General features: G+C 37.7%; 2 protein-coding genes across 2 annotated transcripts; one reads left to right on the top strand and one right to left on the bottom strand.

The window, feature by feature from the left end:
* Positions 1–56: 56 nt before the first annotated feature.
* LOC136251823 (uncharacterized) lies at positions 57–12,147 on the bottom strand. Its single transcript, XM_066044233.1, has 3 exons — positions 11,386–12,147; positions 7,199–7,266; positions 57–788 (listed from the first exon to the last, which is right to left on the bottom strand). Exons 1-3 carry the CDS (start codon positions 12,051–12,053, stop codon positions 250–252), a joined length of 1,275 nt encoding a protein of 424 aa, XP_065900305.1. The 5' UTR covers positions 12,054–12,147; the 3' UTR covers positions 57–249.
* A 4,099-nt stretch (positions 12,148–16,246) lies between these two features.
* LOC136250224 (uncharacterized) lies at positions 16,247–23,428 on the top strand. The gene is made up of 3 exons (XM_066042401.1): positions 16,247–16,959; positions 18,860–18,927; positions 22,837–23,428. The coding sequence occupies exons 1-3, from the start codon at positions 16,286–16,288 to the stop codon at positions 23,370–23,372; spliced, it is 1,278 nt and encodes a 425-aa protein (XP_065898473.1). The 5' UTR covers positions 16,247–16,285; the 3' UTR covers positions 23,373–23,428.
* The last annotated feature ends 4,540 nt before the right edge of the window (positions 23,429–27,968 follow it).

Here is a 27,968-nt window from a genome sequence, read left to right as displayed (position 1 = left end):
AACACCTATTCTAAATAGAGTTGCTGACTCCCACATCCTAGTTAAATTCTCTGTAAATGAAATATCATACACCTGCACACCAGACACTAGCATTGTCTATGTTTCATAATGGACATTCATACAGCTACTTAGATCTATAGATATGTTATACACCTGTAATATCCAACACATGCCTATAATATTATGCGATAGCTAAATCTAAGCAGAAAACAAATTTTCTAGCATTGATTGTCAAAGTACTTAGTATAGTCAGTTCTTGAGTCGTTCTAGTGTTAAGAGCTTGCTCATCCAGTCTTCACGATTATGATGCATTCCACAGACCTTGCGGTAACCTTTGATCAAAGCATCCCTTGAGTGAAAGACTCGCCAGTTATTCACTGCTGCCAGCACACCAGGTCGCAAATCACATGTATAAGCATACTGGTTACTATACATCACCTCGTGTAGATAACGTAATGCTCCGTACATTTTCTTCATTGCCTCATCAGTACCACACGACAACACCTTTCTGGCTTCTGCTAGTGATTTCTCATCTAGCGGTCGGCGATCAATGTGGTTTAGTGACACTGCAAGTAGCTCATCATCGTCATCAAGAATGAAGGTTTTCCTGTGCTTTCTGTACGTACAATCTTTGAGCATGATTTCATATGGGATGGGAACCCTGCTCAGTAAGGCATAGTATTCGGGGTTGTGCTGCTTTACATGGTAGGCTATGTTGAATGCATCCATGATTCTAGTGCCCGCACCTTCAGCATTCTCATAGGCTAGTACATGAAGCCATGTCATGCCTACATAAAATATAAGGTGATCCAATGACATCATTAGAGAATTATTTTATACATATAATGCAGGAGAAACAGTTTATTAAGAACCTGGGAAGTGTTCATCATAATTTATATTTATATGGGTGTTGTGACTACTAGTATTTTTACATTGCAAGAACCTGTGGATGGTACGTACTGGCTACAATTCAAAGTCAACTGCTATTCGAGGGCAGCATCAATATAGCTTCAGGTCCTGTGTAAGCTAGGGAAGAGTGGTGATATATTAATCTGCCTGAAATCCAACTATAACACTTGGACTATACTAGCTATTTACAAGTGCAAGGAAAAAAAGGAATCAGGTTTATGTTTTATTAAGAACCATAGGAAAAGTAGTAAAACAAGGGGTCATCTACACCTGCTGATATGCTAGTGGCTCTACTTCAGTCTATACTGACTTAGGGGTTCAATCTCCACTAGTATACTAGCAGGTGTAGGCAACCCCGGGACCCCGTTGTTTTACTACTTTTTGAATTTATAATTCCTATTTTTCCTGTTTGTTAACTTTTTTGGTAACATAATTATGACTGGTGAACACACAAATACCACATCAAAATAAAGAATAGTGCTGGACATTGCATCTGAATGTGCACCCCAACCATCAATTACTGAAAGTGAAGTGGCCATTACTCTTCATTCATTGTCAGGTGTTTTCAGCTCGTTACACAACTTTATAAAAGAACAGTTCAAGAAGCACCTCTGCAATCAATCCACTGACTAAGAAAATACAGATGATTCTCGTCAAAATAGTAGTCAGCTACAGGAAAGCCATTTTTCACTACTGCAAATCAACACCTTAATTGGGAAAAATAGGACACAAAGGTAAATGCATGCATTGTACGTACTGCGGCCTGCTGAAAGGCATCTGTTGGGTTGAAACAACACTTAATAGTGAAAAAATCAAGCCTGTAACTTTAGTTGTTATAGAGTTATGCTGGTCTGAAGGCATCAGTCTGTCAGTCTGCCATCAGTCACAGCAGAAAATTGCACTGAATAAAGGAAACATTTTGGGTTACACTGAAGGCACTTTTGGCTTGATTATATCTAACTAATGTACCATGAAGGTATCTCCTAATATACAGTACTATTGAGCACATACAATATCCCACACAGGGTGTGTAACATACATGCACCACACCGGTACAAACAATACTTCTCATTAACATACACTGATCAGTGGCGGATACAGGGGGGTTGCGATGGTTTCAGCTGAAACCCCCTCTGAAAAATAACGTGCGCCCCAAATTTATTTATGATTTGTGTGAGTGATAAAATCACCAAGGGTTATATATACATAGTGTATTATATTGGGACTCTTTTCTACTAGCCAAACTTTATAGTTTTGCCTATGAAATCAATGAAAATGCCATTGCAACATTTAAGGGTGTTAAGTGCCTCTAAAAATAATTATAGTTTAAATGAGTACAAGTGGTTTTGCATCAGAACTTTCTGCGAAGGCCTGGATTGGTAAGATTCAACTGTGAAATGATGTTTTTTTACTGATTCATTGCTAGCCAGTTTACGCCATAAATCTATGTAGCTATAGGCCACTGAGCTTAAAATTCACCCCACGCTGGACAGTGTGGAATCATAGTTATTGAATTTCCTGAACCTGAAACCCCCTCTGAAAATTTCTATATCTGCCACTCCTGATCATAGACTATGTACTGATATACCACTTTGACACTTAAGATCAAAGGAAACCACAGGGTTATATTTCACACATTGCCCTGACCATAGGGCGATATCTTGATATCACCCTGTGGTTAGGGCAATATCATGATATAGCCCTGACCGCAATGCTTTTGATGCTGAGGCAACTACAAAACATCAGTTCCCTTTGATTCTTTATACTGAGCTGCTTAAAGTTTTACATTGTGGGTTTGAGTTTAGCATATAGGCTTAGCTGGCCAATCATTCTCTCAAGGAAAAATAATTTAATGACACAGTTCAGCTACTACACCACTAAATAATTGTTAGTGGAGTGTTGGAGATGGTTTTCTATATGAGCACATTTCAACCATGTGACAAGATGACAGACATTCTCATCAGCACTTACTTTAGCACATTAGACTATTTTAGACCTTAACTGGGTTACTTGGCTAGAAATGGTACCACTAAAACCAGCAAAACCCATGATCATTTCTTTTTTGTGAATACCACAGCCCAAAATTTAAACCCACAATCGATATCTAGATACCTTTGTATAAAAGTAATGTGGTGAATGTAGGTTTGTCTCTTTACCTATTAGGTGAGCATGCCCAAGTGGTATATCATACAGTACTATCATACTGTATACCACAAAGGAGTAGGTGTGGCCCACAAGATATCACAAAAAACAGCCTCAATTTTCCCTGACGACGATGACGCAGTATTGGTTAGGTAAAACTAAGCCCAAACAAGCTTTTAGGTGGACCCGAAACACTTTCAACTAGTTGCTACAGAACTTTCTACTGACTGCCTGACTGACTGACTGATGCCTTCAGACAAGCATAACTTGATAACAGCTAAGGCTACGGGCTTGATTTTTTCACTGTTCAACGTCGTTTTGGCCCAACAGGTGCCTTTTGGCATACTTTTGGCTTTTGGCATACTTGGCAGTACATACAATGCATTCTTTGGACTTATATGTACCAGTGTCCTCCTTTGTGTCCCATTCATCTTTGCTGACAGCAAAAAGTGTTGATTTGACAATAGCACGTGATGGCTTCCTTTTGTAATGGAAATCATCCGTATTTGTCATAGTGGCTATTTTGATGACAGAGGTACTTTTCAAACAGTTCTTGATTTGTACTGCTGTGAACATAGCCGAAAACAAAGTGTAATGGATACTTCACTTTTCAGATGATAATTGATATAACTGGAGCATGCAGCACCATTTCTTTTGGTATACATGGATTGCAGAGGTGCTTTTTGAACAGTTCTTGATTCGAAATGCTGTGTAACGGGTTAAACATAGCTGACAACGAAGCGTAATGGATACTTCACTTTTCAAACGATAATTGGGGTGCTCGGCGCCATTTCAGATGCAGTATTCGTGGGTTCACCAGTCATAATAATTATTTCGTAGTACAAAAAAAGTTAACAAACAAGTACACAAAAAATTGTAATTTTTAGCTGGAGTAGGGAGCATAGCACATTGATAAAAAGTACTGAAACAAGCTGGAGTAGTGCATGATATTAAATCACAGTAAAACAATAAGAAGTGTTATATCCCTACTGTGTTCAAGATACCATAACGGAAATGCACAGTAGGGATTTTACACTTCTTATTGTTTTACTGTGATTTAATATCATGCACTACTCCAACTTGTTTCAGTACTTTTTATCGATGAGCTATGGTCCCTATTCTGTGTACTTGTATTACTTATACCATGGCTACTTGGAATTTGCCTGATATAAATGCTCACACCCTCGGGCCTGCGGCCCTCAGGCTGGCCCGGGCATATATATCAGGCAAATCCCTCAAGACCATGGTATAACTATTGAATACAGTATGCATTTAATGAGAAGTGATGTGTACACCGAGCCCAGTAATCTTATAACAAACATATTATCATGAAGATTCTTTGCAGTGCTTATGTTCCCCTGTCTGTGTTCATTTGGTATGAATGAATAGACCTACCCAACTGTGGTTGTGAACACTGAATGCTGCATCAAGCACTCAATACAGATCTATTATACATTGAATATGTCCAAGCAGTGTTATTAGTGATAGCTAGTTTAATAATAATAATCCGGCAATTAATCGGCAATCAATACTATGGTCAAGCCTTTTATGATAAATGGTAAACTATGAGCGCACATTTGGTTTACTTTTTACCACAAACATGTGATAGTGGACAATGGCTATTGTTTGTGTAATAAATGTGTTTACTTAAACTTACAATTATGTGATATTGCCACTTCAAAGCTTTTTGATAAAAACCGACTGCACTCAACACCATGATTCAGCACTTTTAATAGTCACGTAAGCCATCTCAGTATTTATAGCTGTGTAACAATTAATTGATATGACACAACAAAAAACCAAAACTCTGATGCTGTACACATAGTTAAGATGATAGTTTGTTGTGTGTAAACTAAAAACTTCTCTTGTGCTGTTTCATCATAAGCAAACCACATGCAGTGTACCGAGGAAATTGTCTCTACTTCCCAGACAATTGATATTTAATAGATAAATGTAGTGTTGCAACGATAATTGGATCAGTATCACATCAGTACCATGATAGACAAAAGCAGTACTAGTATAGCTTGTGTGTGCCAAACAATGTTTACAAATGCATATTCTTCTGCATTGCTATTAAATGTGCTACCAGCTATTGTCTGCCTCTATAAACAAACTAAATTAGTCCTTTATGATTAAAAGATAAGTATGCAGCAACACATAGTAGTGGCTACATTTATTGGCTTAAAATATTAGCCGATATTGGTTATCAGCAAAATCTTTAATAAATGTACTGTATTCTGCAACTTGGTGCATTGATCACTGATGATAATGATGACTGTAGTTAATTCATTTTCATAACTATATACACTGTAAAAATTTAGGTGCTACCATGACACCTATAATTTTCTAAAAATCAAGGGGGTGTTGTTGCAGCACCCCTGAAACCGCCTTAAGAAGTTTATAGTCACACTTATTGGGTGTTGACACCCTTAATTGTTCATTGGAAACCCCAAACAGAGTCTAACACTTCATGATAGGGTTTAATATTATGACTGTAATCGCATACAATTACTAGCACTCTTAGAAGTGAGGCAGAAACACTTGAATGCAATTTATTTATGGGCCAAGTGATTTATCGGCCCTCATGACAACAGCACATGCCCTGAATTATCATGCAAGATAAATGCCTGCAGTTTATAAAGTGAATATAATTGTAGCTATTAACAGTATCAGATTTTACAAAACTGATACAAATTGCACATCAGACAAAATCAAATGCCACCAGAGGGTAGCCACACTATCATACTAGTTCATGGTATTGAGCTCAAACTACTTGAGGCTGGCTTTAATGGTGCAGGTGGTGTGAAAAGCTTAATGGCAATTTCTGGCCTTGGTAAGGTTGACCATCTTGGGTTGACAAGAATTGGTGGATGGCCTATTTTAGTTGTCCAACATAATATTCTGTGTTGATAATAGATTTTGCTGCATATATACCAGGCACTAAGGAGCCAGAACAGCTCTGTAACCTCATGCATGTCTGGATTTCAATTATGGTCTATATTTCCCACTCCCCTTCCACCCCTTTGTGAGCAGCCGTAATTCTACAATAAAAAGTGTCATGTGTATGGGATATGCTCTAAAAATATTGTACATAGTGTGAACTCCTGTAGTGTATGTGATGTGTAGGAGATGATAGTTCACATTTGCATCATTAAATAGCAAATGTGAACTATTATCCCCTACATAATTTTTACTTACCCCAACTAAGTACATCTCATGCATATCACATTTACAGCTCATCACATATGTACAAATATGAATTTTATTGTAGTGAGCTAGCTAGCTCATTAAAGTCATCTGATTTTCTTTCTTATTTGGCAGGAACTCTACAGGTATCTGAAAGGTAATAAATTGATGCATCTCTGGTGTAAATTTCATATGTGTGCCTTGGAAAGTTACAATAGTTTTAAATCTAAACCATTTATCTCAAATTAAAACTTCTAAATAATTATTAAATTAAATAAATATGTGACCGAATTTGACAAAACAAGCTAGGCTTCCACACACATCCAATTTTCTGACTATAACCAGCTGTAACTTGACTATATACTCAGCAAGCTATTGGCTTAAAATTTGCACAAAGTCCTTCCATAGCATAGTACAATATACCAGGTCAAAGCTTGAAACTAACGGCATATTCCTACATAATGATTGAGTTGTCATAATGGTACTTCAAAGTCATAAAAGTGGATGTGTGTGGAAGCCTTGTTTTGTCAAATCCAGTCACTAATGTGGATTGGTTTTCCAAACAATAGTTGCATAAACGCTTTCCCATTGTGCTAAAGGAAACTTGTTTACTATGCATGAAGTGCTGCACTTCTGAATATAGACGACATTGATAATCAATGCAACTACATTTCATTGATGAGGTGTAATGGGAACACCCTTTGAAAGTGTCGGAAATTAACAGTGCCCCACCACACACCCTGGATTTACACCCCCTGTAGCACTTTTACACTATGGCGTTATATTTCTTGCAGCACCTTAGCACTCTTCTTTCACACCCTCCAAGTGTCATCACAGCACCCTTTTCTAACACATGAAGGGAGTTCTAACACATGAAGGGAGTTGTTTTTAAACATGCAACTGGACACCCCTAAAGGTGCTTTGGTTACACCTGAATTTTAACAGTGTACAAATAACACACCTGGTGGTTCAAAGTAAACAGGATCATCAGTGTGAGGCAGTACTTTTCCTGTACCAAATGACACATGCCTAAAAAGAGAAGAGCACAGGCTGATGGGTACATGCACAATAATAAATTTAATTTATTTTCGACAAATGTATACTGATTAATATTATAAAACCATCACTGTAATCAATTTAATTTTATCCAGCTGCTATGTTTCAAGCAGATGTTAACTTTCAGATACACAGTGTTGGGCAAGTTACTTTTAAAAGTAACTAGCTACATATTACATATTACTTGTAACTGAACTATTTAGTTACGGTTACATATTACCCATAAAAAAAAGTAACTATAATAATGTTACATATTATATTACCTTGCAGCCTTAAGCTGTCACGTGTGAAACTACCACATTATCACGTGACATGATTGCGTTGTTGAACAATGTGTAAATCTTGGTTATAAGTAAGAAGCTGGTGAATAAGCTTCATTCAGTAGGTTTAATTACTTCATTGTGGCTAGGCGTTATATACTCAGTGGATTACTAACGAGATTAGTAACTTTATTACTTGTAGTAATAATATTACGTAATATTAGATTTGTTACAGTAACTATATTACTTAGGTAACACATTACATTTGTAAGTAAAGTAACTTGAGTTATATTACCTGTTTTTATAGCGTATTTCGTTATATTACTTACTTACCACAAAAGTAATAATATTACATAACACGTTACATAAGTAACGCGTTACTCCCAACACTGCAGGTACAAATAGTTTCATTTGTATGTGCCAATTTCATCAATGTATTAGATTGCTAATTATATATTTAGTATACCATAAGATGCTTAAGGTACGGGTCATTCTATACCAAATCAACAAAAAAAAATCCGGCCCTCTTTCGATTTTCATGAAACTTGGCACAAACATGGACCCTATCAAGAAACTTTCTCACACCAAAATTTAGCTCATTTCATTGGTCTCCCTTTAAGTTATGACCACTCAAAGTTTCTGCTGAAAATTTTATTTTGCTTACATGTCTTCAATAAAATGGCCGTAACTTTGCTTGTGATTGATGTAGAAATTTCTAGTTTAGAGTTTTGAAATCTTTATTAAATTCTCTTTCAAGTGATATATAACATTTTATAATTGCTCAAAGGAAAAGATCAAACCACAAAAATGTAGCTTTTTCCTTTGATCTTCATTTTCAAAAATATATATTCTTTAATTAAATTTATTTTTGGTTTACATGTTGCTCTAATACCTATCATTCATCACTGTGAGTTTAAAGTTGGGACCAATAGTAGATCATGAGTTATAAGTGTTAATGTGTAGCCTTGTAATCACTGCTGAGTGTAATTTCTAATACCAATTGCAAGTAGCCTTATATTGGTATGTTAAATATCATTTATGTATTAAAATAGTATTGACAAGGGCTCACTACAGTGAAACCATATTAACAGAGCCACTTTTAAAGCTAAGAAAGTTGGAGCAATAATAAGGCTGCCTAATAAAGGAATCACTGATTATGTTTTTCTTGTAAGTTCAGTGTCCTATAAAATAGAGGTGGTCACTATAACAAGGTGGTCTTATTATAGGGGTAGCTATATTTATAAGGGATTTACTGTACAACGAATGATATTCCAATCTATTCTTTCAATTTTACTTACTGTATAATAATAATAATACTCAGCCACAGATTATGATGATAGTTTCCATGCAATCTTATATGTGTGTATAATGGATGCAAACGACAGTTATTCATACATATGTACATGTAAAGTGGAATTGAAATGCCATGTCTTAGTGATATCCAAAGCTGCTTGGTATTAATACCTAGATAGCTGCTTCATATAGTTGCACTAGAGTAGAAATATCCTATTTTAAATTGGCTCTTATAAAAAGGTGGCCTTTAAGGTAGCCGCTAAGGTATATTACACTGTATATCACTTTTGAATCATACTTTGAAAGAGCAAGCCTACTACTGACCACTTACAGGCCAACTTTATATACTTGTACCTATAAACAATGCCTTTGCTGGAAAAATGTACACTTTTAAAACCACTTACTCGTCAGAAATTTGATGGAATAGAGTGGAAAGTTACCACCTGTATAGAAAGGCCACTACTCCATAAGGGCCAATTTTAAATTGTTGCTATACACTTATGCAAATGTATTAAGCAGCTACCTGCACATTAAGGCCCAGAAATTTTGGCCCTAAGATACCTGACTTTAACTCCATACATCAACTGTATCATGATAAAAATAGCAATGTATATAGTTCTTCTATAATTAGAATCATAGAAATGTTCCATAGAAATTACATTGTAGAAAGGTTCACTACAGCAATTGCACACTGATACATATCTATAGCTTTAAGCGAAATACATTAACAATCAATTAAAGAAAGGGTCAAGGCAATTAACTTCAAAGTTAAATCAGAGCATTATAGTAAAACTTGAGACTGAAAGTGGTGCATATTGCATGACAGTCTCTACAATCATTCACATGTACCTTTGATATGCAATGAAATCTGATGCATTGATATCAGTACACAATTGAATTTTTGAAGGTATAAGTTGAAAAGACTGTTAATACTGCATCAGTCATTCATTACTACTTTTTAGAAAATCTCTAGTAGATTACAATACTAAAACATTCATGTCTGTGTTAAGAACAAAGAATGCAGCTACATAACATCATGTTTTATTTGTAAGTGTTTCAAATTACAGTGGAACTTGTCTTAGTGGCCACCTGTAACAAAAGACCACCTTTCTATTAAGGGCCAACTTTAAATTGTTCTAGTAAGACATTTATACACATCAAACTATATAAATAGCCACCTGAATATTAAGGCCAAAAAAATTGGCCCTGACTGGCTTAGATAGTTTTCACCATAGCTACATTTGTGTATCAAAATACATACTTGCATATCAACAATCAGCATTAAATGCTAACAGTAGCAGTAGCAGTTACTGTAGCTAGTGAAAATGTCATCAAGTTCAATATTTCACTACTGTATAATAGACTTGGCGTCATAATCAGAAACAATATATACGAGCTTGATCATTGGTAAATTACTTGAATATGTGTATTTAAGTATAAGCTTTTACTGGGTTTTCTTACAAAACATAAACAAATTAACATTACTTACAAACCAACAATGTATTAATGATTGTGACATAGTATTATATAAAGTTACTTACAATTGGTATTGCATCTTTGCATACTTGAACCATACAAACAACAGTAATTACAAGGCTACACATTAACACTTATAACTCATGATCTACTATTGGTCCCAACTGTAAACTCACAGTGATGAATGATAGGTATTAGAGCAACATGTAAACCAAAAATAAATTTAATTAAAGAATATATTTTTGAAAATGAAGATCAAAGGAAAAATCTACATTTTTGTGGTTTGACCTTTTCCTTTGAGCAATTATATATATCACTTGAAAGAGAATTTAATAAGGATTTCAAAACTCTAACCCAGAAGGTTCTATGTGAATCACAAGCAAAGTTATGGCCATTTTATTGAAGACGTGTAAGCTTCATAAAATTTTCAGCAGAAACTTTGAGTGGTCATAACTTAAAGGGAGACCAATAAAATGAGCCAAATTTTGGTGTAAGAAAGTTTCTTGATAGGGTCCATGTTTGTGCCAAATTTCACGAAAATCAAAAGGGGGCCGGATTTTTTTTTGTTGACTTGGTATGGAATGACCCGTACTAAGATCACATGCTAAGATAAGCCAACTCAGCATTTAGATATAATAGTGTTATAAGTGGCAGATCCTGGTGCTTTCTGGTCTAAAGTCATTTTATATGTTTCAGATCATAGGTAACCTAAACCAATGTGGGCAGACAACTCATTGTTCATTACAATTTTACAGACACCTGACTGTTTTATTAGAGTTAGCTAAATGCTCTATTACAGCTATCTCACTATTAAAATTGAAGGGGTTTAAAGTCCCCTCCCCTGACATTGTGTACCCATTTAGCCTTCCTTCCTCTGTGCCTAGCTATATGTAAGCAAGTTGGTCTATTACTTCCATACAATCATTGAGATGATGGAATAATGGTGACAACTTGCATGATGTGACCAAATTTAGGCAGTGAGACATATAGCAATGCAGGTGAAACATTAAGTCAACAATACATGGTCCATCAACCCATTCAAATCTATATAGATGGGACTAACTCAATTGTGAGAATATCAGATTTCATGACCCACTGCTGGCCACCGAAGTACCCATTTTTAAATGGGCCAACTCGGTTTGCTGCTTCTTTCATCGACTCTTCTGTGGGCGGTGCACCGAGCACAAAACAGAACCCATATTGGTGGAGACCCCTCAGCATTGTTAACAGACTGTCATCATTTGTCATCATGTCATTGTAGTTCACTTGTGGTGGATCAACCATCATCTTGTGGTCCCATAGTGTTATCTCCTTGATCTTGTCTTCTCCTGGCTTAGCAGGCTTACTGATGTTGTTGTGACAGTAACTGTTAGCCAACAACCACTCATACAAGTATTGTGAACGATGTCCATCCCTCCATTTCACCTCTACTGCTGTGCCACTGTCCTCAACCTCCACACTAGTTGGGGTAGCATCCTCCAAAGTGTTCAGTAGTCGCTGGTTATATCCTGGATGTCTACACTTTGTACAGGGGCAATTATCCCTCAGCCAGTCAAAGTGATATTTGCTCCAAGAGTCTTTCTTCTTGTTCCAATTCACCATAATTGAGTTCTCTCCTTTGATGTTTACGGCTGCGGCGGACATTGTGGCTTGTGTTCTTAACGGATAGGAAACCCTGATTGCAGGCAATGCCAGCCGACTGAGCAGCATTTTGCGAGCGAAAGAAAGCATCGTAGTAGTACCTTCCGTTTAAAGCTATCCAGACGAAGGGTAGCTAAACTCAGTATATAGGCTAATCGGGTGTGTCCAAGCTACAGGAAAAAGGTAAAACGGTGGCGGAAGTAACCTCGCGTGAGTATTTTCTATAGCTATTACTGTGTCTCAGAGGCACGTGCGCGATTTGCACTTGGTGGCCGGCAAATGACCTCTATCCTAAATGACGTCACCAAATAAAATGGCGGAAATAGTCGGGGGACTTTCCCAATACGGGTTTCACTAATCGTCGGAGATCTGATGTCATGACGTCAAAACCACTGTGATCGATATCCGCCACCAATCACGTGCGGTACCACGCGATTCGGTGTATGTCAACCACGAGGTCAACCCTTCCCGCAACTCTTCCTGCTTGGGGCTTGTCGTTCTTAAATCACCAACCAATGACTCTAATTGATGCATACAAATCCCATCAACCATCAAATTATGGAACCAACTCCCTGCTGATGTAATTCCTCTACCCCTAATGAGTTTTGTAATAACTTAAGTAACTTTTATGATCACACCTGTGCGTTATAATCTTTTGATTGCTGCACAGTAATAAATATAATATAAATATAATATAAATATAATATAATAATAAATGATGTGCACGTAAAAGATGGTTTCATCAATGGATTCCTATCGGAGGTTGACATTGACAAAGTACTTGATCTGCATGGGCGGGCATGTCTGACGGATTATGTGAAGAGGTAAATGTTTAATGGAACAGCTAAACTAAGTCAGTAACAATTCAGCATGTAGCTAGCTGCGACTATTTAACTGTTAAGGACTTTATATTGCATTGTATTTTGTGTGTGTGTGTGTTGATGCTCCTATCAATGTTAAGCCCCCCCCCCCCCTAGCTCCCAGTACCGGCTATGTAGGGATTTGACAATTTTGCAAGAGCGAAAGCCCCACAACTGGGGAACAAGCACTTATTCAATTCCTTACCAACCCCTTAAGTATTCTGCCACTTTATGACAAGCATGCACGAAGTATGTACAAAGTGATGTCATGGTGCTCAGAGGGGCTATGCATACGTAGTAATACAGTACATGTAATTCAATTGTTCTTAAAATTTTAAACAGTTGCGTTAAAAGCCCCACTACTTGGGCATAATTTGTAAGTTAATCCCATATAGTGAATCCCATACAGGGGGGTTCCAAATGATAGGCACATTACTGCAAAGACATTCATGATCATGGGAAGCTGATGCCTTTAGAAAAAGCAAGTAGTAGATTTCTGTACTCAATCTTGTCATTTTTTGTAATGCGTCAGTTCAAGAGTTTATAATATACAATATTAAGGTACTCAATCTCTTACTACTTTATATTATGAACTCTTGGTCAGTTCTAACCACTGTACCAGTGCTGCTAGCTGCTGAAACCCTGAATCTTAGATATAGTTAAATCTAATGGTAATATAGCCGATATTACAAATAGAATTTAATGGTCAAACCCTAACTTTAAACTAACAGAATTGTGAAAACTGGCTTCTTAGGTAGTAGAAGGCGCATTGCACCCTCTACTACATATGTAACCAATTTGTATATATAACCATGATATGCATATGATATGGGATTCACTAATTGTCGGAGATCTGATGTCGCATTGTCACATTATGTTTATGACATCATGATATTATTACTGTTTGTTGACACACAGCTGAAAACAGTCCTTCTTTTGGCAGAGCTATTTCCCCTGTCTAAATTGGGTTCACTTCATACACAGTATTGGAACCGTCTTAACCTGGTTGTACAGCCTACCCATTCCAAATTGATTTCCAGATTAAAATGTGTAATAGCTAACAACTGGTGTAATAGAGAAATTCCATATTGTTTGAATAGCCTTCAGTTCGCTTAATACATACAATGTGCACTGCATGGTCACAGTTTATCATAAGCATTTTCCTCTGTGCCACAAATCCTCTACGCTACTCTAAATGACCTACAGTATGGTGATAGTAAAATATTTGTGCATACACATTCCATAACTATGTAGTTAACCACACTGTTTGTATTCAAAGCTAAAGACACATCTTTGTAATTATAGGTGGTAATTTGTCTGTGTGAGCTTTGTGACTTATATTTGATTGCATGAGCATGTGGGTTAAGTATACCTCATATGTTTCTAAAGTGTGAGTCATGTGTATAGATATAAGTATGATAGATTGGGGATCACAACGCCGGAATTTGATTTTTGTCACCTATCTATGGTTCCAGTGTGGCATATATTGAATGGCCATTTACCATTGTTGTTTTAGTCATGTTGACAACTTTGAAAAACAGCACAAGAACCGAGGTGAGTCATCTAGATTACTTTGGAGTTATGGCACAATACCAGCCGATGGCACTCCATTTATTGTGATCAGTTCGCAAGAGCTCCAGTGTCAACGTGGTCAACCAAAAAAGTATCATGTCAAAGAAGTATGCTAATTAATACCTTAACTGTACTAACATGATTAGCTAGTTTTGTACATTTTTGTGCAGGAAGAATGCACTGATCATGTGTATGATAAGAAACCAAGAACTCATTTGCAGAAAGGAAGAAAAGAAGGATGCCCAGCCACAGGATGTGTTAAAAAGCTCTTGAAGTGAGAGGTGTTATTGATATAATAAGACTGTCCAAAGTTCTACATACAGTATGTAGTGTAGTAATATCACTTTTCTTACTACTGATCTGATACCAAATACATTTTAGGTGGAAATGGCAGATACTGATCTGTTACCAATACTTTGCCACAATGACATTACTCACAAGAAACAGTTACAGCACCAACTTAACCAATAAATCTTATTTCGTGGCTTACTGCTTTTTCCACTGTACTATAATAGCTGACATACATTGAAGCAGAAAACTCAATAGATGATAAAGAATCAGGTGCAACAATGCCTAGACCACCAAATCTAGTTGGAAGGGCAAAGAGTGAACGTTGAAGAGCACCAGGAGGGTCAAGGGCAGTCAAGGCTGGAATAAACTTTGTCAATAAGGCTTTCTCGAGTGACTGGAAACTAGAAGATGTATCAGGGACTGTACGTGTTACATACAGCCAACGGCTAAATAGTCCATGAGTAAAACATGTATAAGCAGCATGAGGTTGGGAGATAGCGATGGAGGAGAGTGTATTAACTTCAGAAACCCACTGGCTAATCTTATCAAAAGTAAATCTTTCCACATACTCAGAGGTGCCAACTGGGGCACCAAGGTGAGGCCTGCCATCGGATGTAACATTTACAGCTGTGTCATGAAACAATTCCTTACCAACAGAGCAAAACTGAGTCTTAGTAACAAGCCATGTCTTCTTTGCATTAGGGAAGTAACCAAAGCTAGGGCCCAGTGAGGAAACTTGGTCCCACCACATACGAAGAGCAGAAATTTTACCACAGGCAGCAGCATCATCATCTTACCACACCTGAGTGACAGGTACAGTGAGTTTCTGAATTAAAGGTACAGTGGCTAGAGCATAAAATGGCATTGCAAGTGGGTCACCTTGAGTTGTCCCTTCCTCAGAGTAGAGAACATCACCATCAACAAAGAGGCAAGCAGGGTGTCGGTAATTATAAGCGCCGCGCGAAGAGTGGCACGCGAGACTAATCGAAGGGGCAGCTACTGAGCTGTATGTAATTTAGATAACAATACCCCTAGCCGGATTGTTTTAAATCGAGCCGGATTGTTTTAAATCGAGCCGGATTGTTTTAAATCGAGCCGAATTTGCCTAATTTGCTTACATACAGCTCTGGTCACTGTAAAGCGCTAATAATCTGGTCACTGTAAAGCGCTAATAATAAATACTTTAGGTTTAAGGAAGAAAATCCATCCCTCCTGGAGGAAGACTGAGTGTGGCCCCGACTAGACATTGGGTGACCTGCAGTTCGAATCCTGGGGTTGGAGGGATTTTTTTCCTTTCTTTGGCCCCTTTTCTGTTACACCTTATTCAGTCAGTAAGTGAAGTCACTAGGTCTAAGTCCTTGTAGGTTAGGTAATCCTAAGGCTGCAGCGCATGTTGCTGTCTGTCGGACCTTCAGCGCTGGTCACTGTAAAGCGCTAATAATAATAATAATAATAAAAAGGGGCCCGATTTAACAGCCTATTTTTGTTAATACAGCCATATGTACACCCTGCTGCACCAGGGTAACCGGCATGGCCGGCGAACATCGCGAAATTTACATCCAACTAAAGTTAAAACAAGTTCTAATAAAACGTTTCGCGATGCTGTCGTGTATGCGAAGAGCATCACCGAACGTACTACTGTGTCAACTTAAAGTTCTCCGTGATATTACTTCACGAACTTTATCAGCTGTGACCACTCTAGCTGTTGATGACGTAGATAAAAGAGAGAACTCGATTTTAGTTAATTGGAGCAAAGAGAAAGACTCTTGGAGCAAATATCACTTTGACTGGCTGAGGGATAGTTGTCTCTGTACAAAGTGTAGACATCCAGGATATAACCAGCGACTACTGGACACTTTGGAGGATGCTACCCCAACTAGTGTGGAGGTTGAGGACAGTGCCGCAGCAGTAGAAGTGGAATGGAGGGATGGACATCGTTCACAATACTCGTATGAGTGGTTGTTGGCTAACAGTTACTGTCACAACAACGTCAATAAGCCTGCTAAGCCAGGAGAAGACAAGATCAAGGAGATAACACTATGGGACCACAAAACGATGGTTGATCCACCACAAGTGAACTACAACAACATGATGACAAATGATAACAGTCTGTTAACAATGTTGAGAGCCATCTACAAGTATGGATTTTGCTTTATACTGGATGCTCCAGTGACTAAAGAGTCCATGACGGCAGCAGGAGACAGAGTTGGTCCTTTTAAAAATTCATACTATGGCCAGCAATGGTACATGGAGACCACTTCACATAAAAAAGAGTACGTAAGTCGTTTGTGTGGATAGAACTGTGTTTTTTCAGAAAGAGATTGGTGATGTTTCATATATACATTAACTATTTTATTTATTTTCCAAAAAAATGTGCAGCCTCAGTTTGAGGATTAACGCACATATGAAACATGCATATATTGCATACAAAATGTTTTACAATATGATTGACTATGGGATTACTAATTGGTAGGGGGAAGTAATAATAGTTTCAGTTTGTAAATTTGTAATCATTGTTGTTGGATTAGATCAGGTGGAAGTGTATTCCACAGTCTTATTGATCTAGGAAAGAATGAGTTACTGTACTGATTGGTCCTTGCATAGATATGATGAAATCTTTGGTCGTGTCCTCTGGTGTTCGAAGTGACAAGGATTAGAGATATATCAATGAGATTATGAACAATTTTGTAGAGGAGGGTGATACTGGATACTTGTCTGCGGTGTTCTAAACTGGGAATGTTAAGGTCAATGAGCATGTTGGTTACGCTGCTGAAACGCGAGAAGTCAGCCATAACGAATCTGGCAAATTACCTCTGTACTTGTTCAAGCTTATCAATGTTTCTTCTGATGTGAGGGGACCAGACAGGGTTGGCGTTGGCGTATTCTCCTAGTTTTGACTAATTTGCTATTGAACACTAATGCTTATCAAAGTAATCATGTATCCACATGGGGAGACCATGAGAGAGCATGGAGGGGAGAGGGAGGGGGTGGCAATTCTGATAGCTAAGTACTTGTAGCAGTTGGTAGTCAGCTAAACATTACCTTAATGCCATACGCACTCACTACTTCAGAAACAAAAGGTTAAGGTTCTCTAGTAGAGCAGTCAGTCTTGTAGAGTAGTCATATTTTGCATCTTTTTAAAAATGCCATATTTATTCTATTTGTGCCGCACCCTCAAATAGTACCGCAGTGCAGTACTATTTGAAGGTCTTTATCCTTGTTTCCACACCCTCGAATAGTACCCCACTATAGGTTTGTAAATTATCCTTTACTAGTGCTCTCATACCTTTAGTATTAATCTCCATCTTGATTTAAGGAAGGCATTGTCCTGGTAAAACTTAAACGGCTGTCACATAATCAAAATTCCGGATATTAGTTAGTAAATTAACCACATAGCATGAGGCATGACATGGTTGTGCTACAAGGACTTGAGTGAAAGAAAGGTCCTGTACAGAAGTAAGTAGCAATGTGCTGTGATTGGTTTATAAAACTATATTGTGGAATAGCTATAGTAGTGGCAGGTTTAAAATATTAGTAGCGCACCCTCGAATAATACCGCAGTGTGACACTATTCGAAAGGTTTTATCCTTATTTTTGGGCAAAAAATAATAGTATTCCTGGGGCACAAATCGAGTAAATATGGTATGTAGCAACATGTATACTGTACCATCCTAGAATTTCTAAAATTGTCTTATACCGGTGATGATGATTGCTATGTATTTAAATTCACTACTGTGAAATTTCATTGGCTAAAATTTTCTTATACCGGTGATGATGATTGCTTATACTGTGAAATTTCATTGGCTCCCAGGCCTCAGATTACATTAGACTGCTTATACGAGTTGCCTTTTCTGGGGACACATGATGACTTGTGACATTGGTAAAAAGATGGATGGGCTCGTACACCAGGCCAAAAGTATTTCCTATATTGATTTTCATATTATTTTTTAGTTGCTACTATGGAGTAAGTATAATATTTGCCTTTAATCTTCAATCATCAGCCCATTCCACCATGCAAGTGGAGCACTCATGATACTGATAGTGGTATTAGTTACTTTATTGCCAACATGAAACCGTTTTTGCAGAATCTGGTCACATACATATGAAGTTATGAAATTTTATATACCTGCAGGTAATGTAATATAACAATTACTATTTTTGTTTGTGATTTAGTCATGTCTCCTTTGGTAAAGGAAGAGTCCTACCACATACTGATGATCCAGTGTTCTTTGAGCCACCAGGTTTGTCTTTGATAAATATTTACATCTAACATAATTATGTGACTGGTTGAGCAAAAACCTGTCATTTTTCGAATTTTATTTTATTGTTTCTCTGTTATCTATACTAACAAAGGAGTGGACAGTCAAAGTCTTTAAGATGAATAGTCTTAGAGTTATAGCGCTAGACAGTTGGAACAGTAATAAATTGATTTGTACAGCAACAATAATGCAAATAAACTGTAGATGTTTATTCAACTAATCTTGTAACTCAAAGATGGGACTTGGCTCAATTTTTTCACTATGAACTGGCAAATCTGTCAAGGTGTAGTCCTTTCCCTGTGCTGTTCCATGTGGACAAAAAAGACCATTCCAACAAAGAAACAACAATGGTAGACTTTTTTCTACCACATCATAAATAAGCACCCATTACTCATGTGCCTTTTGCTATAAAACATAAAACAAAGATTTTCTTACTTTCCATGAATAGGTAAGTCCAGTGATGTATAGGTATTATTGATTTGAGCTTTGTTTCAGTGTGTACCGAAGTAATTGAAACATGCGTGAATTTTTTATGTAGCACATGTATTCCCAGATATGTTTTTATAGCAAAAAATAGAATTTCGGGGAAAATGGCTGGTTTTCATTCAGCTGGTCACATATGTAAGTGTGTAAGTGTAATGTGTACATATACATATAATAGTGCTTATCACTACAGTAGTTTAAACACACCAGCAAGATTTATGCACAATTTAGAGACCTGAGGATGATATGGTAAGGCTTAGGTTCAGTGGTGTAGCCAGACTTTTTGCAGGCAAGCCATTTAGCCATGCAACACGCACTTATCTTCATACACTGTATGGGCAGTAATATACAGTAGCATTTTAAAATGTTGTGCATCACTATCTTATTTCTCTACTGTGTACAAGGCAACTAATGCCTTACTCATTGCTAATGCTAGCTACTATTGGTCTTCTTAATACATATGTATAATACAACAGTGTTATTGTACTTGACTAGGAAGAAACCATTATAGTATTCTTTGACATGATGACTTTGAACTGAAGTTGTCAGTCTGCAAGAAGAAAAGAAAACAAATGCTGACTGAACAAGTACTCCATACCATGTAAACTATCACTCTAAGCAGCATCCACTCCAGTATCCAGCAGCTAGATGGGTCTAGTCTGGCAGTGCCCGTCCCCTTTGCTTTTAGAGTACTGTACGCAAGGAAATTTTGACGTAAGAAAAATTTGATGAATTCACACTTCAGTAGATTTGACGAATAAAATGTTGACGAAAATCAAGAAATTGTAGACAAAACCAGATTTAACCTGTACTTTTAAAGGCACTTATAGACATTTGATGAATTAAATCAATTCGTCAAATTTTTCTGACATCTAAATTTCCTTGCGTACGGTAAGGGTCTGGTGACCATAGTATATGGTACTTGTGCTACTACCACTATAGTGGTAGAGCCAATCAAATTGCAGTATCCAGTTTAAATAAGCACTTGTGACATAAACCATGCAGTTTGTGCCATGAATAACACAATAGCCATGGCGACCAAATTTGGAATAGTTGGAAAGCAGCTGATACTCTCCAAGTGAGACTCCGAGATACACCTGCCATAAAGACTTATGTTGAGAAGTATGAAGTTTCATGCTTTCTTCGCCAAAGTACAATAGCCTGATTACGTAATATATTATGTCACGTGCAATTTGAAACACATTTGAATTCTGGTTGCACAAGTACTGTATACTATGTTCACCAGACCCTTTGAAGGGGCGGGCGTTGCCATGCAGGGCCCTCATGTCTCAAATATTTTGCTAGTTTCGACTATACCGTATAACCTTAATATTTCGAGGGGCAAATATTTTGAGGTTGAGCAATGTTGCTAAAAATAAAAATTTTGCAGATTTGCAAACACTCCCAAAATGTATTAGACTATATGGAGGTCTAAATATTTCAAGGCTAAAATTTTTGCTGATAAGCCCCAAAACCACGAAATCAGCAAAAATTTCCCCCCTCGAAATGTTTAGGCTATACAGTACTTCAACACTGACTAATGGTAAGTTCAGTGCGAATCCTCAGTCTTCAGTCCTTGTCACGATGCTGCCTGTGGAATTATAGTCACATGATCTCTTTCATTTATTGCCTCCTATTAGTCGTACCACAATTAAGTTACTCATAAAACCCTTTGATCTCTGTTTGCTGCTAGAAAACAAAACAGTGGCAAAGTTAGTTGTGTAGCTATTCTTAAACATTATAAACTAACTTTTCACCAGTGGATTCAGCCCACGTCTAGCTAATGGTAGAGCAAAGTAGCTTGATTCCCGGGCTTGCCCAGGTCTAAGGCAATGCCACTGCTTAGGTTTGAGCCATTGATTTATTGAAAAATGACCTATTATGCTTTAGAGTAATGCTCATAAGCCTATTTATTGAAAAATTATTCAAGAGCTGAATGTTTATTTGAAAGCATATCAGTATTTCCTGGATGCTGTGTAAAATTAAGGAGGGTTTCACCATGAAATTTGCAGGGCATGAAACAAGCAAGCTATCACCATAAAGTGCCTTGTACTAACAGAAATCAATGAAGCATTTTGTTCTCTACTCTTTACAACAAACAGGAGCTCCCTGGTATGTGTGTAGCATGAGTTTCAAGTTTAGCACTTATTTACCTGATTATCTACCATTGTGTGGAACTACTTTCCTCTTTAGTTCACGTGTTAATTCTACCCATGTCACACAAAGATTTGTAACATTTTTTTTTTTCAATTTGCCACTAGCAGGCAGAAAAGCAAGTATTCAAAATCGGCTTCCACTTAATTGCAACTACTGCTTACCTATCTAAAATTTGATAGTTGTATCATATAGCCTAAATATTTCGAGAGGGAAAATTTTCACTGATTTCGTGGTTTTGGGGGTTAACAGTGAAAATTTTATTCTTGAAATATGACCTCCGTATAGTGTAATACATTTTGGGAGTGTTTTGCAAATTCACGAAAAATTTACTTTTAGCAACATTGCTCAACCTCAAAAAACTAACCTCAAAATATTTAGGCCATACGGTATCTTGAAAAGAAAGAAAAAATGGTGACTAGTTCATTTTGTATTGAGGCTTGTAATAATAGTGCTGCAATCTCGTTAGATGATCTGTGCTTGTCTAACTATGTTATTTGCAAATGATAGGAACTGGTGGTCAACCACAATAGTGATTATAATTAAGCCTCACTACTAATGTGATTGCTTATGAAAACTGTACTGAACCACCTTAAATGGCTCCTTTATTAGAGTATCTCAGTCTTATTTAGTAAATAATCAGTCACAAAACAGTGAAATGTTTGAATGTGTAGCGTGGTCATTAGTAATTTTGAGTTGCATGCATTGTGCATTTTGATCAAAATTGTTGAAAACCGTCATGCTGGCATAATGCTAGATGCTTTTGCTTCTCTATTATGCTTGAAATTATGCTATCATAATTTTCCTACTCACAAAATTAATTTTTGAGGCCACAGACTGAGCTAATTGGTTTCAGGGTAGTAAAGAGACCACGTCATCTGAAGCTAGTATAATTATTCTGTCTCTGTTAGAAGGTTTTGACAATTAACCAAAACAACAAATGTCCTTACTGCTTATTTTCTGGTACAAGACAGATATTATTGGTTATAGGATGGATAGGAGCACTGTAATGCAGCTCTATGCTGTCGTAACTACACTCTGAACTCATTTTCTTATGCATGGATACAGCTTACAACTAACAATCTACCCACAAGAATCAATTATATATAGATACAATGAATGAGCCTAGCTTGTTAATAATCTGGAGTTCATACATGACACGTTCATATGATCTGTGTATAAATTTATAAATTTTCAGCTACTATATGCATGTAGGTGTTTTTTCCTGGTGCATGTATAGTTATTTTTGTATAGGGTTAACGTGGGTTCACGTACTGGCATATGAGAACGCTGAAGGTGCAGGCAGCAAAATAGTTGATGCATTCAGCTTGGCCTCGTACATCAAGCAACACAATCCTCAGTATTACACTCTACTCTGCAAGGTTTCTGTTCCCTATAAAATTCTATTCAAAGATGCTACATATGGAATCCGCAAAAACACCTTTACCCTCGATGATGATGGTGAATTAACTGCAATTGCTCTAAACCACATTGATCGCAAACCACTGGATGAGAAATCACTATCAGAGGCTACAAAGGCATTGTCATGTAATGCTGATGAAGCAATGATGAAAATGTACTCAGCGTTACGACATCTACACCAGCTACTCTACAGCGACCAGTTTGCTTACAAATGTGACTTACGGCCCAGTACAATGGTGGTAGTGAATAACTGGAGAATGTTTCATGCAAGAGATGCACTAATCAAAGGTTACCGTAGTGTCTGTGGAATGCACCATAACCGTGAGGATTGGATGAGTAAGCTGACAATGTTGGAAAGCTCCCATTGACTTGAACATTTATTTTTATGCATACATGGGTAATCATTTGTTAAAATTAATGATAATAGTAGTCAAAACTGCATTGTTACATCTGCTATATTACTAGATGACCCAAAGGTGGGGCTCAGGGGACATGAGCCCCCACCTCTGGACAAGTAAAGTCAAGAAACATATTATAGTTATATGTTTTGGATGCATATGTGCATGCATGTAAGATTTATTGGCTCATTAGAGATAGGAGCCTGTCTAAAACCATTAGTACTATCAAAATTGATGATTACACAAAGCATAGCTAATCATAATTTCCACACCCCCATCAGTCTGAGAACAAACACCAACACATGTGCAATATTGTGACTACATATAGTATAAAGAATGTAAAAATGATACAATACCATCTTTCATTTATTCTAGTTTGTGGTAAATTTTCTCAGGAAGCCATGCCAGTGCCAAGTGCAGTTATATCCGTAGAAGTCTGTAAAAAAAGAATCAATTTTGAAATGTTTTCCAACTGGCCCTTTCAAGAATGCCTTCAGGGTATCCAGCTTATGGGTGCCCCAAGGCCGGAATTGTTCATCTACAACTTTGTGCACATCAACAACTGCTGGTATATAAGGATTGGTATCCTCAATTATTGCATAGTCTCCAGCTATCATGAACTGGTTCAAATATGTCAGAACGTTAGTTATGTTCTCATGAGAGTCCTCTATAACTAACCATGGGTGAGGAAGAGGTTGCAATACTGAAGACGGCAAAATTTCTTCAATTCTGTTTGCATCACCTTCGATGAAATTGACATGATCAGGTTTTTGTTGTTTGATTTCTTCACTTAGTAAAGAATGGTCTATCTCAATGGAGTGTACCTGACAGTCGTAACCCAGTGATTTAGCAGCATCAGCATACCACATCGCTGAAGCACCAGTAAATGAGCCCATCTCTATTACCGTTTTGGGCTTCACGTGATTGAACAACTGGTAGTAGACTGCTGTGTCAAAGAAGGTCTTCAACATAAATGCTCCGCGATACTTGGTCACATATTTCCTCAAGAATTCATAATAAATAAACGATGTCGGAATATCACTGCGGTCTTCTCTTTCTTCAATCGACTGAAACCTGGTAGGACTTGCTAAAGCTTTCGAGAGCTTCTCTTCTGACAGGTTAAGGAGTAGACGATAATCATCGTCAAAAAATCCCTTGTGAGTATTGTTCGACGTGGTAGAACTGCTTGCACGGATATTGTTGAACAACAGTCGACTGCTTGAGATCGTCGATGGTCTATACAGTGCATGAAGGTTGCTGGTCACTGCTGCAAGGTGAAACATGACGAGGAAGATGGTGTAAAACGGGGCGTGGAGAGGCACCAAATATGGATTACGTAATGTACATCACGTTATGTAAGCCGTTGAAGTGCTTCCACAAGCCACTACCTTGACATTATTCATGAAGACAAGTCGCACTATAGGTTTTGTCGTTTTCTTGGTGGACATGTATATTATATTACACTAGCCACAAAATTTTCAAATTCACAATACTTATTGCACCTGGCTAGAGAATCCTAACTGGTACACCAAGCTGCAAACATATACACGTGAACTTAACATACAAGACGCATAATCATACTACAATTACTAATCATCATGCCTATTACCATGAGGTTAAATTAATCATTCAACAGATATTAATTAATTAACACCCTCACTGCCTGCATGCTGAAATATGGCTATGCATTATGTTATAACACACAAAATAGCTATTGCATGTTCACTGCATTCTCCTAAGAAATCCGTGCCAATGCCAGGTACAATTGTAAGCATAGAAATCAGTAAAGAAGCTGTCAACCAGATAGTCACAACCGTGTTCCTTTACAAATGTTTTCAACATGTTTAATTTTTCAGGTCCACTTGGTTCACATTCCTCTGCAGTGAACGTGAAGTGCAAACCTGTCTTGGACGGTGCACGAGGGTCAGTATCTTCCACGACAATGTAGTCACCAGCTTTCATGAAACTGTTAATATACTTCAACACGTTGATACTATTGTGATGTGCATCCTCAATAACCAGCCAGGGATGGGGCAGGGTTTGCAACATGGATGACGGAAAAGCCTCCTCTATTTTGTTGCAGTCACCAAGGATGAAAGTGACATTGTCTGGCTTTGTCTTCTTGATGGTGTCATGAATCAACGTGTGATCAATGTCCAGTGAGTACACGTGACAGTCAAGACCTAGTATTGTGGCAGTGTCAGCATACCAAACTGCACTTGCTCCACTGAATGTTCCCAACTCTATCACTGTACTTGGCCTCACGTGATAAAAGAACTGATGATACACGCTCAGCTCCTGCGGGTTTTTTATGATAACAGCATCACGATAGAGAGTGATGTACTTTCCAAGACATATGCTGTCGTTGTAAACAGATATTGGTATATCGCTGCGGTCCTCTCTCTCAGTGATTTTTTGGTAACGAGTTGGACTAGTCAGTAGCTGCTGTAGCTTCGTGTTGCCCTCTTGAATTGCTCGCGGGTACTGTGCCACCTGACTAATATCATCTCCCGACGAGTACTTACGACAAAACGACAGTGATCTAGGAAATCTCACCCACGATCGCAGCACTCTCACAGCTGTACCAGAAGGTAAAATGGTAGCACGCAACATTTTGGCTCGAAAGATTGATTATTTCACGCGCAGAGCCAATTCTGGAGAGACACACCTACGTCGTGCAAGCGCCTCATAAAATAAGCACCTGCGCATTACGGCTATAGATACCATAGATAATAGTGATGTGCTACATGGTTTTAGAACAGGTTACTTTTGTGACTTGGAAGACCTGCTGAAACTTTTCGGTATATGGATTATAATCTACAAGTTCAGTAGATTTCAGCATATGGATTATAATCTACAAGTTCAGTAGACTTTTCAAAGGCATTCAATACCATACCGCACTGTACTGTTGCCTATTTAAAAAGCTAGAGTTTTATCATATAGACAGTCAAGCCATCCACTGGATTGAAAAGTGGCTCACAGTATGCAGACGAGTCTTACTTGATGGGGAATCATCTAATTATGTCCCTGTAGCATCTGGAGTACCTCAGGATACCGTATTGGCTCCACAAGTAATATAAAACTTTTTGCCAATGATTGCCTATTGTATCGAGTTATTCAGGACTCTGTCTCACTGCAAAGGGATCTGGATACTTTATCCCATTGGGCATTAGTCTGGCACATGTCGCATGTGTCCTTGACAAGTACACATGCTTTTACAGTATAAATGAATACATTACAAACATTCACTTATGACTTCTATATGTAGCTAGTGGTGCTTGTAAATGGTACCATCAAGTGGAATTGGTGATGTTGTCTAGTATGTGTAGTGGTGAAGTGATAGTGATCAGGTAGAGATAAGCCATGCCAATCATGCCATACTTTATTTGTTAAAAGCTTTGTTGCTTCCTAATGGTAACCAATTAAGCTGTTCCAGCATAGCCCTGACACTATTGTGATAGCTGTAGTCAGAAAGGACCCACCTTGCAGCATGCCTCTAAAAGTGATATTTGCATAATGTAATGTCGGTCCCAGACAACACATGTGTATTCCATTAGTGGTCAAACTATACCAAATAGCATGCAGTGTGGAACAGTGGGTGAGGGCTGAGGGAGCAGGTGCCTTCTAACTTTTGCGTATAGCACAAAAGATTGAGATCATGACCATTCTAATAAAACAGTCACATGTATGATGCAAGAATTAATGATGGTCTGTTGTCTGTTGTATGGGGTGTCTATTATCTATGGTCAAACTTTAACTGATTAAGCGCCTCTGTACTTTGTGCTGTGCAAAAGCATGTAAAACCAGTCTTTAGTAAACACATTTTGAAGGCGCTTAGGCAAGTCCAAACATTTCGTCAACTTTTAATTCGTCAAATTTGCACAATTGTGAAAATTTTTTTGACGTCAAAATTTCCTTGCGTACGGTACTGCGGTATTCATTTAGAACAGTAAGCGCCCTCTGATGTCACACGAAGCCATACAAGGGTCCATATTTGCCATGGTGGTGGCCCTTCAGACGCCATTTTGAGTTCTAATACAAGTTTAACCGGAGGTTAAAAGGTGCTAACTTAAGGCGACAGCTGTCTGCTCTGTACAGATAAGCGGGCGTATGGCAAGCTATCAGTAACAAAATTTATCATGTTTTCAATCTAAAAATGTACATCTCAACACGTACATATGTACATCTCAACACATATATATGTACATCTCAACACGTACATATGTACATCTCAATACGTACATATGTACATCTTAACACGTACACTTTAAAAAAATGTACTAGCGCGTGCACCAATCTCACAAGAAATTAGTTCCTATATAATTAGCGCACACATTGTTTTCGTAGGTCCTAATTAATGAGCACAGTGTGGTCGGCTAGAATATGGAAGTGGTCACTTCTTTTTTGATGAAATAACCAAACTGTTAATGGAACTAGAATGGTGCTTTTTTGGATTGGTTAAGTGTTAAATCAGGAGTTCCTCAAGGGTCTGTTTTAGGCCCCTTGTTTTTACTATATATTGATGATTTGCACAGTGTTGTCAAGCACTCTAAATTAAAACTCTAT

This window comes from Dysidea avara, chromosome 3 (genome assembly GCF_963678975.1).
Source record: "Dysidea avara chromosome 3, odDysAvar1.4, whole genome shotgun sequence".
NCBI classification, from domain to species: domain Eukaryota; kingdom Metazoa; phylum Porifera; class Demospongiae; order Dictyoceratida; family Dysideidae; genus Dysidea; species Dysidea avara.
This window is presented reverse-complemented; position numbering and strand designations above follow the sequence as displayed.